The sequence below is a fragment of the Calypte anna genome, chromosome 7, assembly GCF_003957555.1.
Source record: "Calypte anna isolate BGI_N300 chromosome 7, bCalAnn1_v1.p, whole genome shotgun sequence".
Classification (NCBI taxonomy): domain Eukaryota; kingdom Metazoa; phylum Chordata; class Aves; order Apodiformes; family Trochilidae; genus Calypte; species Calypte anna.
In genome coordinates this window covers 10,349,224-10,367,328 of record NC_044253.1, presented here as the reverse complement: position 1 = coordinate 10,367,328, position 18,105 = coordinate 10,349,224, and the positions used below count along the sequence as shown (strand labels likewise).

The 18,105-nt window shown below is 42.5% G+C and overlaps 1 protein-coding gene across 1 annotated transcript in view; it reads left to right on the top strand.

The window, feature by feature from the left end:
• KALRN (kalirin RhoGEF kinase) overlaps positions 1-18,105 on the top strand; it is a 492,333-nt gene that overhangs the window by 158,461 nt on the left and 315,767 nt on the right. Inside the window, exons 2-3 of the mRNA XM_030454727.1 lie at positions 3,192-3,266; positions 15,027-15,141. Coding sequence (XP_030310587.1) covers positions 3,192-3,266; positions 15,027-15,141 — 190 coding nt within the window. The remainder of the gene's footprint in view (positions 1-3,191; positions 3,267-15,026; positions 15,142-18,105) is intronic.

The window sequence follows — 18,105 nt, the reverse complement described above, 5'->3', positions numbered from 1 at the left end:
TTCTGTCCTGCCCCAGGACTTGGGTATTACTGGGGTAGAAGAGAGGTGCAGGGCAGAAAAAAAAGTACAGCCTTCATCAGTGTGCAGTCACAAACTGGCTGGATGTTTGAATGCCCTAGGTTATGTGGCAAAAATTAAATGGTGCTTTGCAGACATAGCTCCAGGTCCAGTGTGCAAACAAACAAAACAAAAATACAAGAAACAGCTGGGGAACAGGATGAAGATGAGTGTTATTAGGGGTATACTTACAATAACTTTTGAACTGGGCAATGCATCATTGGGCCCTCATGGAGACAGATTTGCTGTTGCTTTTGGAGCCCTTATTGCAGCCATTGGTTTTCCCATTTACTTATGCCTTCCCCCACCCCTTGCTGGAAAACCTGACAGCATGCTCTGAGATGTAGCTGCTAGCACTAGGATATTGGCAGGAGCTGAAATGGCCTCTGAAAGCAGTGGCCATGGTCTTATCTATGGGTCATGAGCTGCCACCTGGGTGAGCATATCACCCAGAGTAAGGGCATTATTGCCTTAGGCACTGATCTACCTTCAGGAGTTTCCTGCCTCATCCTGAAGGAAGTTTTACATCTCCTAGGAGTTTTTGTCAATTCCCTGGCTGTAGAATGGGCTCTCCGTTTTCTAAATTTGCTCATCAGTTTGGCATGTGACTGATCTGTCCTGGGGAATGCTGAGAAAGGTCACAATACCTGCTGGCAGTACTGTCCCCATTCATGGCTTTTCTTACCTCTCCTGAGTGCAGTCAGGACACCAGGGCTGGTAGCAGCAAGCCCCTTGCCTGCAGCCTCAGGAGGTGAGCGTCTTTAAAATCCATACATTTTTCTCCTGGTCTACATGCATTTTACCTCTGTGAGTTGCAGTCCTGCCTTTATAGAGTGTTTGAAATAGTCCTTCAGTCCTTAACGTAGTGGGCTCTTCTAAGAAGTCCTTACTGTTTTACATATACAATATTATACCCACTGACATTTTTTTGGTAACATTCACTAAGACTTGTATACTTTCTACTGCACAGATAAGTGCCTAAGAATTGATGTTTCTGTTTCCCTGAGAAATTTAATAGTGGCTAAAACTCAGCTTGCATTGACACTGCTGATCTTGCAGCTGGATAAATTTGGAGCACGACTCAGCTTCAGTGTCTTTGAGCCATCATGATGTGTCTAGCATGTTGGCCATTCTTGTTTACTTCGTGGTTGGATGAGATGCTTATATACAAAGCTGCTTAAACTCCAAACATTGACTGAGGCTGAGAGGTTTCCAACCTTTGATGTGAGAGGTAGCCACAGCCTGGGATCTTGAGAGCTCATTCTTGAGAAGAGAGTAAAGTAATAGCACAGTCTCATAAGTTAATAGCAAAGCAAAGAACACACAAAATCCTGCTGAATTGAGCACACAAAGAGTTCAGCACGCAGGACTAGTTTCCCTGGTCTCAAAACACTTCATTGACACAAAGTACTCTTTAGGGATCTCTCAGAACCACACTCCAGTGCCTGTTCAAATTGCAGTTACATTGGTCTTGGCCTTGCATTGAATTACCTCACTCCTTTGTGCACTGATTTTCATGAGCTCAGCTGGTGAACTTGCTTTGGAGCTGAGTGTTGTGGAGGTGACACCTGAGAGCATGTGGGGACACAGAGAAGTAGTCACCAATGAGAGGTGTATTGGCACACACATGGCAGTCTTTGCAGGAGCTGACTGTGAATGGCAAATGCTACTTCATTTGCCATAAGTAATAACTCAATAGTAGTAGTAGTAATAATAACAATAATAAAAATAATAATTATTGTTATAATTATAATTATTATAATAATTATTATTACTACTTGTAGGCATACAGGTTCAGCTGCAGGTGGAAATGGCTGTTATGGTCTTCATCCTGTCTGTTCCATACCTCTGCCTGGATGGAAGTACTATACCTTTGCAGGATGCATGATGCAAGAAATAGATGCCAATATATAAGGGGCTTTTATCTCCATTTCCACTTTTAGACCCAGGTGGTCAGATATCATCTGCTGTGGTCAGCAAGATAGTTGTGATGGCTGAGGCAGCATTGCCCTGTTTCTAGCCAGCTGAGAAAGTGAGAAGAGTCTCTTAGTGAGAAGAGTCAGATTTCATCTGAGAAGAATGGTTGTTGCTGCCTGCCTGTGAAAAGTAGAAGGTAAAAATACAGTGTTTCCAATGTGTTATACTCTTTGAGTAATTGGAATAGATTTAAGGCAGTATTGAAGATCACTTGTGATGGGTATTCACTACCCAGTGATGAATGAGTTATTTTTCAGAGCAACTGCAGGCCCTTCAAACCTGCTTTTTGTTTTGTAATGGTGCTGATAGACCAGCAGTGTTGGGTTTGCTGTGGGGTGATCCATTACTGCTGCTCTTTTGCAAAGCAGAAAGATGCTGGTGGTGGTGGCTGAGACCATCAGCAGTTCTTTTCCTAAGATTTCCAGAAGTGAAAAAATGTGGGATTTCTTTGGTGAACTTTTAGCAGATGTGAAATAATTTGGCACTGCAAGGAAAGCAAATGGCCTGTGCAGGTGTATTTAACATCTAATCAAACAGCATGAATTATATGAGGATACGCTGTGTCTTTAAACCACTTCTTACCCAGGGAAAACTTTGCCTGGCTCATAAGAAGTGTGTCCTCCCTCCAAGTCCAGTCCCCAGCTTGAGCTGTTTCATCTCCAGCTGTGCTGGAGAAAGGGGTGGAAGGGAAAAAGCCTTTTAAAAGTCATCTCCTGTGCAAATCTGTCTCAAGGGCAAATGCTAAATGGATGTGTATATGCTGTGATGTTCTCTGCAGTTTTTCCTGAACAGTTCAAAACAGTGAAGGGAACAGGCTCCTGGCTCTGTGGAAGCTGTGTATCTCTCAGGCTTGATAGAATGGTCTGTGAGAAATGCAGCAGGGACAAATCTGGTTGCTTTGTTGGCCATTTGATAACCTCTCACAGCTTCTAAGGGATAAAGTGATGATCTGATTCTCTGTACTTTCTTTTTGCAAGCATATTTCTATTGATGTTAATAGTGTTTCTGGATTAGCCATTAGGGTCAGTATCTTGGTGCTGTTATGTAATTTATAGTCTTTCTCCAGTATGATTTTAAGAAACATGGAGTGTTCAAGAAGCTGGGAGCAAGGACACACTCACCTCTAATGTGGTTTTCCTGTTTTCCTCTGTTTGCAGGTTCTTTTCGAAACGATGGCTTAAAAGCTGCTGATGTCCTTCCTATACTGAAGGAGAAGGTGGCCTTTGTGTCAGGTGAGCAGGTCTTTCCTGAATCCTTCCAGCCCAGTGTGAGCACTGCCTGCCAAATCCTGGTCCTGCTGATGCTTCAGGGTCACAAGAGACCAGTTTCATGTTTAGACTGGTTATTCTACTAAGAAAAGGGCTGTATGTGGAACAGGGCTATCCAGTAATACTCAGAGGGTTGGAAACTGAGCCATGTTGAACTTCTTCATATTCTGAGAAATGGGTAAATGGTCAGCACAGGTGATATGAAACATAGCTTCTCAGTTACTGCCCAGATCTGTGCTGTCTCAACATTTGGGATGGTTCAGGGATCTTAGTTTGAGTTCAAGGTCAGTGAATAGCATTAATTCCTGTTTGTAGGAGGCACTCAGACCTGTAAATCACTGGTGTTTCATTTGCAATCCAAATCCAAATGCAGTTAAAAGTACGATTAATGCATTTACATAATAGCTCTGATGCTCAATGATCTCCTGCCATCCTGTACAAAGATTTACAGCATTCATTCAGAAGACAAATCTTGAGGACTTGGGGGTGGATAAGGACTAGACAATATGGAAAAGGTTTTAAGAATGGCTTGGATAGTACTGTTCTGGAGTAAATTATATCTTGTCAGTGAGAGGGGGAAGAGAAAGTCTGAAGCAATCATAATCTTCCATGAAGTCACTCAAATTTGCATAAACCCAGAATATTTCCAGTGCCAGCATTTGTCATGATTGCAAACCCCTCAAGCTGCTTTTGGTGATCTTCCCTGTTGCAATTAGAAAACCTGCATTGAAAACAAGCAGCCCCCTTGTTTGTAGTCTTTGTTTTTTTCTGCTTTATCCCCACAGTACTGCTGACTGCAGAGGACAGCAGAGTAGCAGCAAAGCTGTATGGGGACAGGAGTCTCCCACTTGGGTGATGGAGCAGGGCCGTGAGGATGAGATTTGTCACCCTGCTGAGCCATGGAGATGCCTGGCCAGGCAGGAAAAGCTTTCACCTTGACTAACAGCTCCTGTGAGGTGTCTTCCCATGTAGCAATATGGTTTGGGGGTCATAAATCCAGCAGTGAGCAGGGGAAACAATCTGGGGCTCTACAAACCCTGAACTTTCTGACCAAGGGCATGAAAATGCAGGAGACTTTGAGGGAAGGTTACGAGGCATCAAAAGCCTTGACTGCCCGAGCAGAACTCTCATGTAGGACTGCTTAACCTCACACTGGGGTCTCATTCTGAATGTCCTGAAATCTTTTATGTGGTTCTTGTCTCTCACTGCTCTGAAGAAGGGAACGTAGTCATAAAAACACAGCAGACTTGTTTGCGACACAAAGCTGAACCAGGCACCCTGGGGAAGTGAAAGGGAGGAATTTATGCAGGGGCTGTACTGGAATTTAGTTCTTGGCTCCTGCTGTTGCTTCACATGGAAATGACTGCAGGATCACTTGGTAATTCATGGAATATTTAATAACAGCAACCTGCCTGGATCATTTATATAGCCCTTCCACTGATGGTGCCTGCATTCAGCCCTGAGCCAGAGGGTCTCTCACCAAATCATCAGCTCATTAGGTGCTGTCCTGGGCCAATCTTGCCTTGGGGGCTGGCATTAAATAAGCAGCACTATCAGGATTCCCAGGGTTTCACACCATGATCCACTGCAGGCAAGGGACAACTTGCTCCTTGCAGACTCCCCAGCCTCCAGGCTGCTCAAAATGTGCCTGTTCCTGACACAGCTAGCTCGCTGGCAGTTCCAGGATTTACACCTCCTCTCCATGGGTTTCAAACACAGTAACTACAAGCACCAAGTCAGAGGTCTTTGCAGATAGAATGCTCTGAGCTGCTGGTGTCTCACTGCAATAACCTCAGCACCACCCTCCAGCCCAGAGTTTTAAGTACAGGCCCACCTTCCCCTGGGTTGTATTAAAGCATTTGAGCACTTCAGCTGATAGCTAGGTTCTTTTTAATTAAAATGGAATAACTTCCTAGAGAATGCTTTCAGCACAGAAGAGAAAATGTTTGCCAAAACAGAAAAATCAAATAGCTGAACTTTGAAAAAGAAAAAATAAATTAAAAAATTCTGTAGTTAGCACAGATTCTGAGAGCACATTTCATTTTTAATCAAACTTCTTTAAGGAAAATGACAGTTTTATTGAGTCTTCTTCAGAGTTTTACATTACAGTTAATTTTAATGCTGACAGTAACATTGTCAAGGGGGTTCTCCTTTCACCAACAAAAAAATCTCACCTACTCAACTTTCTCATCTGCTGTGCTCACCAGCTTGTTTTTCCGTCCATGGTTCAACAAGAAAGGTGCAGAGAACAGACAAGTTCCTCCAGGCTGGGACTTATCCCATGGTTTGTGTTACATACTGTGGATGCTCCATGCCTGGACCATGCAGAACAGGCAGGGAAGTGACACTGGCTGCTGCCTGCTCCAGAGCAGGCACAACAGGACCTGCCTGCACGGCCATGCAGCCTCCAAGGAGCACTCAAGCTTTCAGAAGTGTACTTAATTTCAGAGTGGAAACACAGCTCTAAGTAGCTGGGCATGGATTCATCCAGCCTAAATGCTGTCTGGGGCTCTGTGCCTGGCACTTCTTGGCTGGCTCAGCTGGCAGCACGCAGCAGGCACAGCGCTCTGCATCGCCATCCCTGTGCTATGGGAGAGTTGAGGAGTGGATTTTTTACTGGGATTTTTTTCCTGGAACTGGTTCTCGATTTCTTCCAGTGATTTCATTTATGAGGCAGACCAAACTCAAACAACATTCGTGTGTCTAAGCAGCACCTGAAAATCCTGAGCAGTCAGGGGCACAGTTCATCCCGGCATCATCATCATCTGATTGCTCCCATTGTTGACCTGGTGGAAGGACGTAAAGCAGGGGCTTGGCCAGAGAGAGGCTTGGGCCACCTGCTTGTTGCCTAAATCCTAATGAAATCTTGGCTTTGCTAGTAGGGTCACTGTTGCTTCCAGCAATGGAATGGCTTTGGAAACCATTAGGGAGTGAGCTACAGGCCAGAGGCTGCTTTCTCTAGTCTGAGAAGGTGATGAGAGCAGAGGAGAGGAAATAAAACAGGTTGTAGATTATTTTGTATGGGTTTTTTTTCAGTGAGAGATGGTAAAATATTTTGGAAGCTGGGCTTATGGTCCTTCCTTGGTAATACAAATACTGTTTTGCAAGCATGGTTTAACTTGGTATGTTGTTCAGCTGCTTGATTATATTTATGGGAGATTTTCTATCGATCAGAGCAATACAGGAGGATATACATGAGGCTCTCAAGGGAGGGAGGGAAGCACGTTACCACATTCCCTTCCTTTGTATGGAGCTTTTCATACACTTCTGCTATGAAGACCTTGTTAGTTTAATAATGCTGTAGGTCTTGCTGGGACCATTTGTCCCTTCCCCACATCCCACCCAGAAGAGTTTCTCAGGATCCTGCCTGGCATTTCCTGTTCCCCAGAGGGCTCAGAAGAGGGGCAGCATGTGGGCTCCTGTCTGTCCCCCAGGTACCTTCTCCTCATCTGCTGAGGCAGGAGTATAAAGGAGGAGGCTGACCAGGTTTCTGAGAGAGTAGCTGAGCACTGAGGAATCAACAATAGAAGGGAGAAGGCTGTAATAAGTCAGTGAGCTGCTGCAGCTGTGGCAAGCAGAGCTTGTTCAGCAAAGCTGGAGGGTTTTTTTTTCAGGCAACAAAAGGCACAGGGGAGGGAGAAGTGGATGCAGTAACAGTTCAGCCAATTTCATCCTTAAAAAAACCATTGTCCCCAGCCCCATATCTCCTGAGAGTAGTCTGCTGAGTCACAGTGACATCTGAGCCTGGCTGAGAGCCTGAAGGAAAAAAGATTTCCCAAAAGGTTTTTCAGAAGAGAAAATTCAGTGTAAACAGATCAGATGAAAGGACAGATTTCCAATTAGGTTTCACTAAATTTAGGCCAGCAATATGGATCAAGGAGGAAGACTTGGAGGGACAGACACAATCCTTCCCAAAAAATTGTCTGAGGACTCCACAGGTCACTTAGGTGACTTAGGACACCACAGGTCACAGAGGTACATGGGACCACATGTGGAGGAGCATGTTTTTCTGTGGGGGACACACTTCATTCTTCAGAGAAAGGGTTGAAATGAGACCCCAGGGACCACCAGGCACTGGCAGAGTTCAGATCAGGGTTTCAAAGGGTCTCAAAGGCTGATTTGTGGACCCTGGAATTTGTATTGGGTTGGGAATAGAAGTAACCAAAATATGTATTTTTTGAATGATGTAAATGTATTGTATTTGCACAGAAAGTTTTTCTTTAAATTAAAAGTTTCCATTCTCCCTTTCCTCTGAGATTTTAAATGAAACATCAACAATTCTATATTTTGTTACAGAGAAATGTCTTCTTCATACCATCCCCTGTTGTAGTTTGAAATAGATAGGAGTTCCAAAAAGAAAAAATATTTTCCTAATCGTTTTGGACCACCATGCTTTCATCTAGAGTTTGCTGCTGCATTGATGCAAATTTTAGTTTGAGGAAATAGGTCTTGCTGAAGAAGAAAATGAAGATGTTTAGACTGTAAAGTTTCCAGGTCTGAGCCTGTTGGGATTTTTTGCCTTAATTTTGATTTTTTCCTCCTTTTTCTAAAGTGTTAGGTCATTTCTGAGAATAGAGAAGAGCCTTTACCTGTAGGGGCTGTTAAGATATCCTCACCAATAAGGTTAAAGCAGAAATCAAAATGGGATTTCTAATTTCATTTACAGTTTGTAAATGTAAGTGTGCAGAATCAGTTCCATATTTCTTTCCATATGTTTTAACCGTATTAATGGACTAAATTAAACAGTTTCTGTGGAGAATGGTCACTACCCACACATACTGTCCTGGTGCTTGGACACCAGCAGCTTCCCAAGATCCACCAATATCTCTGAGCAGGGAGATGACCTCTTTAGGTACTCCCTTAATTACTGGGTGTGAGGGTAGTGATACAACTTGTGCTGCCTTGTGAAGAGGCAGAAAGGGTCAAGTGTCATATAAATGTGGGCAAAAAAAATCAACCCAGTCAAAACTTCGATCCAAAAAGACTTGCAAGAACTTTGGAATCACAAGTCATTGGCTGGGTGTCATCCAAACGTGCTGGACTCTAACCACCTTCTGGTTGGTGGGTCCCTGCATCTGGTCACATAGCAGTGATGGGGACTTTCAAAATACTGATAAGAGGAAAGATCTGAGTCTATGAAGTAAGGTCTGTATGCATCCCACCGTTGCACCTCACAGGGTTTCTCATCTTAAAGATGCAGGGAGCTCCATATGTGTCTCAGCAAAGGTTGCATCTTCACTTATACAGGCAGTTGAGCATTGTTCTTATATAGGAATCAAGGCTGGGAGCTTATAAATCAACATAAGGACCCACAGAGGTCACTGTAGCATCTGAGATAATTAATATGATAAGTCTTGACCATTTTGGTCACTTTGCAGTATGCCTGCTCTTCTGTCCCAGTGAGGAGTCTTGTCGCTTCTGAAAACTTCCTTATTTCTGTGAAAGTCATTTGGTTTCTATTCTTATGGTTTGGTTTTTTTTTTTTTCCTAAGGAATCAATTTTAGCTGACAGGAAGTACTGGAAGTCACAACTGGATATCCTCTCTCTATTAGGAAAGGTTGATTTTTTTTTTTTTTAAGTACTTTTTTGTGGGAAAATAAAGGCTATCTGAAATGGAAGTACTTAGCTGGAATGTGCAATTCCAGAAACATTTTCATCTGCCACTGTTTTCCAGTTCTAAGCTGAATTCCTTCTTAAAGCCTGAGGAGGAAAAAACTTCCCAATAGCAAGTATGTAAGTCTGGTAGCTTGAAGTCTCCCTCAAACTTCCATTAATTCACAGGATCCTCTACTTAGCTGTAGCTGTTGAGGAGTTACCTGCTTGGGGATGTGGCAGACCTGGGAAGCCAGTTATTTTAGATCAGTTTATCACATATTTCACAGCTATATTAGATCAGTTTATCACATATTTCACCTTGGTCATGAACATCAGAAACTTTGCCGTTGCTGTTTCTCTGAGCTCATCTCAAATGAGGAATACAAACAGGGTGTGATCAGGGTCAACATAGCCTCTCTTTTCTTCTCCTTTAGTGGGAGCTTAAATTTCCATGAATGTTGCACTGGAATCACCTACTTGGGAGCTAACTGAATAGTTATAGTCATACAGATAATCCTATATATGACCCTTACAACAAATTAATCCCTCTTGGAGCTGGAGGAATTTTAGTATAGAGGTCTGTTCACAGGAGGTGTGGTAGGAAGCAGAATCTCAAACAGCTCAGCTATGACAGGAAAAGGAATATTACTTTAAGACTCTGGATATCAACTCCTAGGTAGTTTGCTTTCCTAGGAAGTCTGTCAATTACATTTAGAAATCCAGAGCATATTGTTTGCCATTTTATTGAGGCGCCTGACATCAGCTGAGCTCAATCTGTCTCCTGGTTCTCTGCATTATCATTCATTTTTTTCACATATTCTGGATTGAAATAACTACTGAGGAGTATTTCAGCTCCTCTGGAAACTCGCTTATGGTCTCAGTAGAGTCTGCAACATCAAGATTGATCAGCTTCTGATGTGCAGGGGTGAGATGAAGCAGTGTATTCATCTGTCTAAGGGAGGGCAGAGGCTCCGTGTGCTGCTCCTGTCTCCATGGCTGATGTGTTGCGGGGCAGCAGACAAGGGACTCAGGAGCCTTTACACATGTGGGTATTTGCCTTTGTCTATGGTGAGTCCTTGTGAATTCATGCTTATAAGGAGAGTGTGAAAGGAAGCTGAGAGCTCCAATCCCTGAAGTACAGATGAATGCAAGCTTGCAGCTATCATGGTAGAATGGCTACTAGAACTGGAGAGATGCAGCTTGATAAAATCATTATCTATTGTACACAAGAAGCCTACATTAAAGGAAACTGGTAATTTCCTGCCCTAAACAGGATTCCACAAAGCTGGATTTTCAGCTTTTTGAGTATTACCAGGGAAGGATATGCTTCAGGATTTGTAGTTGGGATGGCCCATACCCAGAGCTCACCCTTTGGGTCAGCCAGTGTCTTCACTTGCCACTGGGCAGCTGGAGTCACCATAGGCAGAAATGTTTTGGGCCACCACATTTGGGATTAAGATGTCAATTAAGGCAGTTTCCAGGATGGGGATCTTGTGACTGGAGTCCCTTACCTCTTGGTTTCAGCCTTGGACAGAAAAATCAGCCTGCTTCCATGCAGGCTTTTTTTTGAAGTTTCTTTCATTTTCTCTTTAAATATGGTATGCATCATGATACCTTGTGCCATTGCTGCAATGTCCCCTGTGAATTTTGTGGAGGAAAAATGATGTAAACCTACTTCTGGGAACAAAAAATGAATTTAGTAATGGTTTCTGTTGAGGCTAGAAGTAAGGGAGATTTGGGAGAACTGGCAAGCAAGCCACTGACAGGCAAGGCCACCAACAAAGAATTATGTAGGAGGAATGTGACACATATATGGCTAAATATTTGTTCTCAGTGTACTTTGTGCCCTGAAGAACATGTGTTTTTCTGACTCCTTTTTCTAGAGCACTAATAACTAGACCATCTGTTTGCCTCTCTAAATCAGAGCAAAGCCCATGAAAACCCACCTTGAAAAACAATTAGAAATTATCAGCTGTTTGTTTTAGCATTTAGTAACTGTAATTAGCAAACATAATGACATGTTTGATTATTGCATCCCATGTCTGTGAGCCCAGTGGGAGGCAGGAGATGGGGCATATTGATTAGAGCAATTGAGAGTCTTTGCTTTCTTCCATTTTTTATTTTCTTTTAGAACACTACTGCGGGCAGTTCTCTGAAGAGACCTGTGCATGTAAAATTGGTGTTGAAATCATGACTGATCTGGGGCAAGATTGGCTGTCTTGGGTGGATTACTAACTAGGAGACAGAATTTCTTTAATGCTTTTAGTGTTGCTGACTTTTAGCCTATGGAATATGGAGCCTTAATGCAGTGGACTAAGTGCCAGAAAACCTCATTTCTACTCCTGGTTCTTCAAATGTCTTGCTGTGGGATCTGGGCTTAATTTCTTTCCCTCTCTGTACTTAACTATTCCCCACAGTAAAAAAGATTATAATAATACAGAAAAGGTATAGACTCCCTCTACAGCCAATACCAAAATATTTTCTTCTCATTTAGTGGCTGTTGCCACCTGTCTGGAGCCCCTGTTAGAAGAAATGAGGGTTATAATTATAGGCATGTTAGGTGTCTAAAGTTTGATGGTTGTAACATCCCATTTAGTGTGCAGAGAAAAGCTGAGATTTCTGCTTACAAAGTACAATGGAATAGCTACATATTGTTAGCATTTAGGAGAGTAAACCACAGTTATTGAACTCTGAAAATCTTACGGTGAATTAAGCATACCATGGCTGAAAACTTGATGTTTCCTCATACAGGCTTTTAATGAAATTAAAAATTATGGAGGCATCCATAGAAATTAGGGATTTCTCATGCATAGTTTGGAATCAAGTGAAGGATTATAATATGTCCAATGACTTGTTATAATGATTTCACCCTATTGCTCAAAGCATAGAACAGTACTCTTATTGCAAATGAGAAACATTTGTTTATAAACTTAACATTTCTTGAGATTTGCCTCATGTCTCCTCATTCTTCTGTTCCAGAGGGCTAGGAGGAATCAGTCCAAGCACTTATTTATCATTCCATCATCCAGAAGCCTCCAACTGGGTCATCATGTAACCTTCCTTCTCCAATGAGAATTTACCCATTTTCTCCAGTTTGTCCTGGTAACTTTTGACTCAGAGCTAGAGCCTTATTTGTCCTCCTCTCCTGAGGACAGTTTAAATGAGCTGTTGAGGGACAATTTTTATCCTGAAGCAAAGACAGGACAGGAATGTTCCAGACCCTGTTTCCTGTTCTGTATCTGAAATCCTTGTATTACTGTTAGTAAAAAGGGTCAAGAGTTCTCTTATTGAACATTTTCAGCCTTCCAGCATTTAGATATTTTTGGTTGGTCAGTTTAGTTTGGTTTTTTTTGGCTTGGTTATTTTCTGAGAGCTCACTTACATGGGAACTGTAGGTGGGAATGAGGTCCTTGGCCAGAAATACATATGTATTTTGGTTTACCAAGCTTAAGTGAATGGGCAGCATTGGAACAATCAAGGCTTTTGGGCTGTGGGACACTCCTGACCATTGCTGGGTATCTCATATCCTGGGAGAGGATTAGAACTGTGGGCTTGGATGTCTCCTGATCTCATCTGATAGTGCTTTTCCACTTTGTAGAAATAGTTAAATCATTGGGAATGGAGGACGAGAGGGAACCTGACTGAGCAGTGGGTAGTGTGTTCTTCTGGGATGCAATTCAAAGTCAGGTCTCTGCTTCAGTGGATATCTGGAAGGTTTTGAAATCCTTGGTTACATCTTGATATGATGGGAAAGTTTTCAAAACCTTGAAAAGCTTCCTGTGTTGAAAAAATATTTCCCTCCAGCTGTAGTTACTACACTGGTTTGCCATTTTGTAGGCTGGCTTGCTTTTCTGTTGGACACATCATGCATGATATAATGGTTTTGGCATTGTTATGGTGAATGAAACAATCTCAACAAAGGGAGAATGTGCTTAAAATGGGGATTATTTTTAAAATACATATATATATATAGATCTGAAAATAAAAAGGAGCTTATTAACTTGTAGATGGAATCACTGTTACATTTCACCCCTGTTCTCATGCTGCGTGGCATGGAGCAGCCAAAGATGCTCTGAACTCCCACAGATCTTCCTCAGCTTCCATGTGAATCTAAAGGGAAAGATCAGGCACAGAGATTGGGGTGGAAATAAGGCAGAACAGTTTTAGTACTCTGTATGTGCCCGTGGCTGCTTGAGGGCTCAAAATGAAGATATCTCTTCTTTGCCTCTCCATTTGTAACCCTGGACAAATCAGACATGACCTGGCTCCAATGGAGAGCTGTGTGATGAAGCTCTTCAGGTATTTGGCATCCATTGAAAACTAAGGGAATTTCAGGGCCAACAAACTGTAACACAGGGTAACACTGGCATCTCTCTCTGGACAGATGAAGTTTATGTAACAGGCTTTGACTTGTCCAGTCTGTGGTGCTGGAGAAAACTCTCTGGATGAGAATTAGCAATTTAAAATAATAGAAAAGAAATAATAATTTAAAGGCCGTGTCTATGGCAAAAGCACTGCTATTTTTAGCTGCTTCTGTATTACTCTGGTCCTGTAAAGAGACATATGCTAAAAAAGTGAATTTGTGCTTTCCATGGCATCAGCTGAATGGATGGTTTCAGAATAAAATGGATGAGGTGGGATCAGGGATGCTGTCAGGTGGGAGCTGGAACTACAAGTGGCTGCTCTGTTCTGTTATCAGGGGGAGCTGGAAAACCTCTGCCTTGGGGAGATGTACATGCATTCCATCAGTTTGGTTTCTGGTTTGTCCACCTGCAGGAACTGCTGCCATATGAGGCATCTCCTGGATTCCTCATCAAAATTGTGGACAGAGCAATTCTCTGTCCTGTGATGATCCAGGATATTGTTTTATAAGTGCAGATGAGCTCTCATGCCAATCTTACTCTTACAGCAGAGCCTTTTAGGACTATTCCTACTGAATTAGGGTGTTCAGGACCCCTGCAGAAGTTATGGCCCTACAGATTGTGGGCATTCTGTGTTCTGCATGGGTGAATGCTTCATGGATCAGTGCTGGAGATGTGAGTGTGCTTGTGCAGCTTTTTCTTCAAGGTAGCTAGGTAAACCAGAAGCACATGATTTACCCTTCTCAGAAGGGATGTTTCTAAACAACTGTGGGAATGTGCTTTTCACGGAAAATTTGAACTCATCTGCATTTTTACAGATATTTAGCAGGTCCTTGCAGTTCTGCACTAGTCTTTTGAACTGTAGTTTTTCTATAATTTTTTTTTCTAGATAACAATGCAAAGCATATCTGACAGCACACAATTCCTAAAAAAAAAATAAATCCTCTGACAATATGAAAAGAAAGAACTAAATGTGGAGTGAAGCTCAAGATTACAATTTCAAGCTTAATAAACTTTATTCACAGCAGAGATTAAAGTAAGGGGCTGTAGTATGGATTGTATTCACCCCTGCATTTGTGATTGTATAATAAAGGGTAGAGTCATTCCTTTATGACTAAGCCTCTTGACAATTGCCATAAAAGATGAAGTGTGAGTCCCTAGCAATTTAAAAGGAGTGGATTTTAAGGCAGGAAAGCTACAGGAAAAGAAAAACAGCACAAAAATCACTCCTAAATAAAAAGCATAGGAGATAGGAACTTGTAACCAAAATTTCAGTTTCTAATGAATTGTCGGATAGATTAGAACAATTTACTGCATAAACAGTACTGGGATACATCACTTCTTACTGGTGGGATGCTGGAAACTGTCTGGCAGTGAACGATGCAACACACTGAGTAATGGTGGAAAATGCTTTCACTTTCTTGATGTTGACCAGTGTAAAACTATCCCCACAGTAGGACTTCATTAGCATTGCCTGCTTGGATTGGCAGTTATATTAGATTTGATGGGATTAGGTGAAAGTTAGAAGAAATGCTAGTAGCAATTCTCCTGGTGTGTTGGGGTTTTTTTATTATTTTTTTTTTTATTTCCCCCCTTTGGAGCTCCAGCAAATACGAGCCTGTCTTCCCCAATTAGGCAAGCCCGAAAGCCACAAAGAGTGCACAGGCTCTTGAATGTGCCGTAATTTATGTTTATCAATTCAGTGCACATAGTTTTTTTGACGTGTGCTTCCTGCCTGATTTTCTAACAATCCTTTATTTTCCACAGGTGGCCGTGATAAACGAGGTGGTCCTGTCTTGACCTTCCCAGCCCGCAGTAATCACGACAGAATAAGGCAGGAAGACCTTCGGAAACTTGTGACTTATTTGGCCAGCGTGCCAAGGTAAAGCTAGAAAGAAAACACTTCAAAGTTTAGGGTGGATGGGTGGGTGGGGAACTTGTTCTTGGCAGTCACTGATTTCCAAGTATTAACATTTAGTACCTTCAGTTCTTGGGACAGAGAAACAAAAGTGTTCCCGTCCTCCTCCCGTGTGTGCTCTGATGGGTTTTCTCGTATGCACGGAGCCCCAGAGCAGAGGCAGCACGAGCAAAACCAGGCTTGAGGCCTGGGACAGCAACGAGGAGCAGCTCTTGTTCCCTGTGTTTCTGCATGGCTCTTACAGATGAGTGGAAAGGGAGGAGATTGCTTAGAGGTCTGCAGCTAAATATTGGAAGCTGGAGAGAACCTACTACCTGCTGTTGCTTTTTTGAACCTTGTGGGACATTCAGGAGAGCAGAGGACTGTAGTTGCTGGGAAAGGAGAGTATTTCCTGTGGAAGGAGACAGATCTTTCTTCTCCAGCACTTCTCAGAGCTTTCTCCAGGCTCAGGAAGGAACTGGACTATAGGGAAAGCTTTCAAAAAAGAGGATTTCAAATGGTTCTGCATGTAAACCAACACCTTTCTCCACATTAATCCCCACGTCACTTGCCCAACATGCAGGTGCCTATCCCTTTCCCAGGCACAGTGGAGGAAAAGTCTATTGCTTGTGCATATTTATCTGTGCAAGTCTTGAGAGACAGCTTGTAGGGCTTAGTGCCCAGGCAGGTATTTCTGAGCCAGTGTTTCATGCCTCTGAGAGTACCAGGCTGTGTGCTCTCATCCAGCTTCTTTTCCCTATTTTCAGGCTGCCCAAATATCCTTACCCTATAACCACTGCAGCAGTGATAGAGTTGAAGGATATCCCAGGGCGAATGAGGGGCTGAGAAAGGATTTTCTAGGTTGCAAGAGCACACCCTATACAAATCTTTATTTCATTCTTTCATAAGCCTAGCATATGAGCTGTTAAATGGTGTTCTTATTTTTTCAAAGAGTGTGAATTTAACACCTGAAGGGCAAAGGGGCTGATTGCATTTGGAAGTCAAGATAACGGTCTCAGTTCCTTAAACTCAATTCCTTATATATGCCATGGGCAGAGAACAAAGGTCCTGCATTTGGTATGGAAGAATCGAGGGCTGTTTGGAAACTCATCACTCAGATAAGGAGACAGGAAGACAAAAACAGCCTCATGTGCCAGTGATGGTTTCCTGGACTTCACAAGTCCTCTGGCGGTGCATTTTTTGCTGTGTTGGACTTTTGCTCATCAAGTTTTTATTAATAATCTGAATTGATTTGCTTTCCAACCCACTCCTCCCCTTTTTTTCCTCTGGCCTACTCTGTTTTCAGCCATACTGTGAGAGAGATTATGGACATGCTGCAGGGCTAGGGGTGCTGTAGGTCATTCCCCTGGACTTTGTGTCCCAGAGCTTGGCAGTCCCCCTCCAACTGCTACTGCAGCAGTGCAACAGCTCCCTCCCATCTTCCCATTTTTTACATGGTTGCAAGAATGAAGATGTGACATTGCTTGGGGTTGCAAGCAATTGCACAACAAAAATTACCTTCTAACATGTCAACTTCTTCTATTAATTGCTCTTGCCTAATGTCATAGCAAGATACATCCCTTCTGTTCCCCACTCTCACAACAACTGATTAGCTCAGTTCTCTGTGCTGCTTTGGGTTGCCTTGCTCTGAATCAGTACAGCAATGAGTTTTCTTGGTGGTGCAGAAGTTGGGGGATAGAGATGCATGTTGAAGGAGTTAATACAAGACCCAGCTGCTTGTCTCTCTAGAAACACTATAGAAATCATTCCCTTGCTGGTCCCCACTTGTTTTGCCCTGATGTTTGAAGCCTTTGAAGGACATCTCTCAAGTTATACCAGAGACCACTCCTTCCTTTGCAGTGCAACCTCCCATCATAAAAATATGCCTGGCAGTCATGGACTGGCTGCTCATAAAACATTTTCATCAGTTTCCTGAGGATCCTGGTAGATGGGTTGTACAAAGACATTCATCAGAGTACTGTCTCCGGCTGGGATATTTCACAGTGAGAGGTGTGGAGCAGAAAGAAGCAAGAGTGGCCAGAGGTCTCGAAAAAGTGGCCTGTCAAGGAAGGATTAAAAGGGTAGAGATTTTTCACCCCAGAGATCAGAAAGGTATGAGAAGGATCTTTGAAAACGTGATGCTGCAAAACAAAAAGCTTCACAGGGCTAGGGGGTGAGACAGAGGTGTAGAACTGAAGCAAGAGAGACTTAGGCTGGACATGAGGAAAAGATTATTAAAAACCATTAAAGGATTCTCATTAGCACTAGAATAAGTAATCTAACTGATTCTTTAATTCTTCCATAACTGTATAGGCAAGCCTGTGGCACAGGTATAAATATTATGGTGACCACAAGCTTTGTGGGTTTGGTAACTGGGATTGTGTATTTTGTGCAGTGTGTGAAAACACTGGAAACTCATTTTTCCCTAAACATTTTGTTCAATTTAACAAGGGCATCCAGCAGAGCTTTCAAACATATTTACTTTTTTGAAACAAATACATGGAAAAAACAGTTTGAATTAGTATCATTGGCTCCCAGTTCATATTTATTCCAAGATGAGTGCTACAATGAATCATGCATCAGCCATGCACCAAAATAAACAGTTTCATTAGCAGGGACTCAACAGGATGTCAGGAGAAACTTTTCTGATGGTCAGAGTGTTGAAAGAGGGAGAGTTTTCTGTGCTAGTTGAAAAAATTGAAATTCCTCTTTAGAAAAAAAAAAGAGACTGCAATTTATCATATTGACACCAGTATAATAATTCTTTCTTTATTCCTGGTGTAATAGTTACTGAGTGAGACAGATTGCTATCCACATTGATACTATCTGTCACTTAACCCGTGTTTTATACCTTAATGGAGGGGGCAGAGGTGGCACAATGCTGGGAGCTTTGGGCAGGTATGAGATTGGCGATGAAATATGATGATAGATTAGGGTAAGTGAAACCAG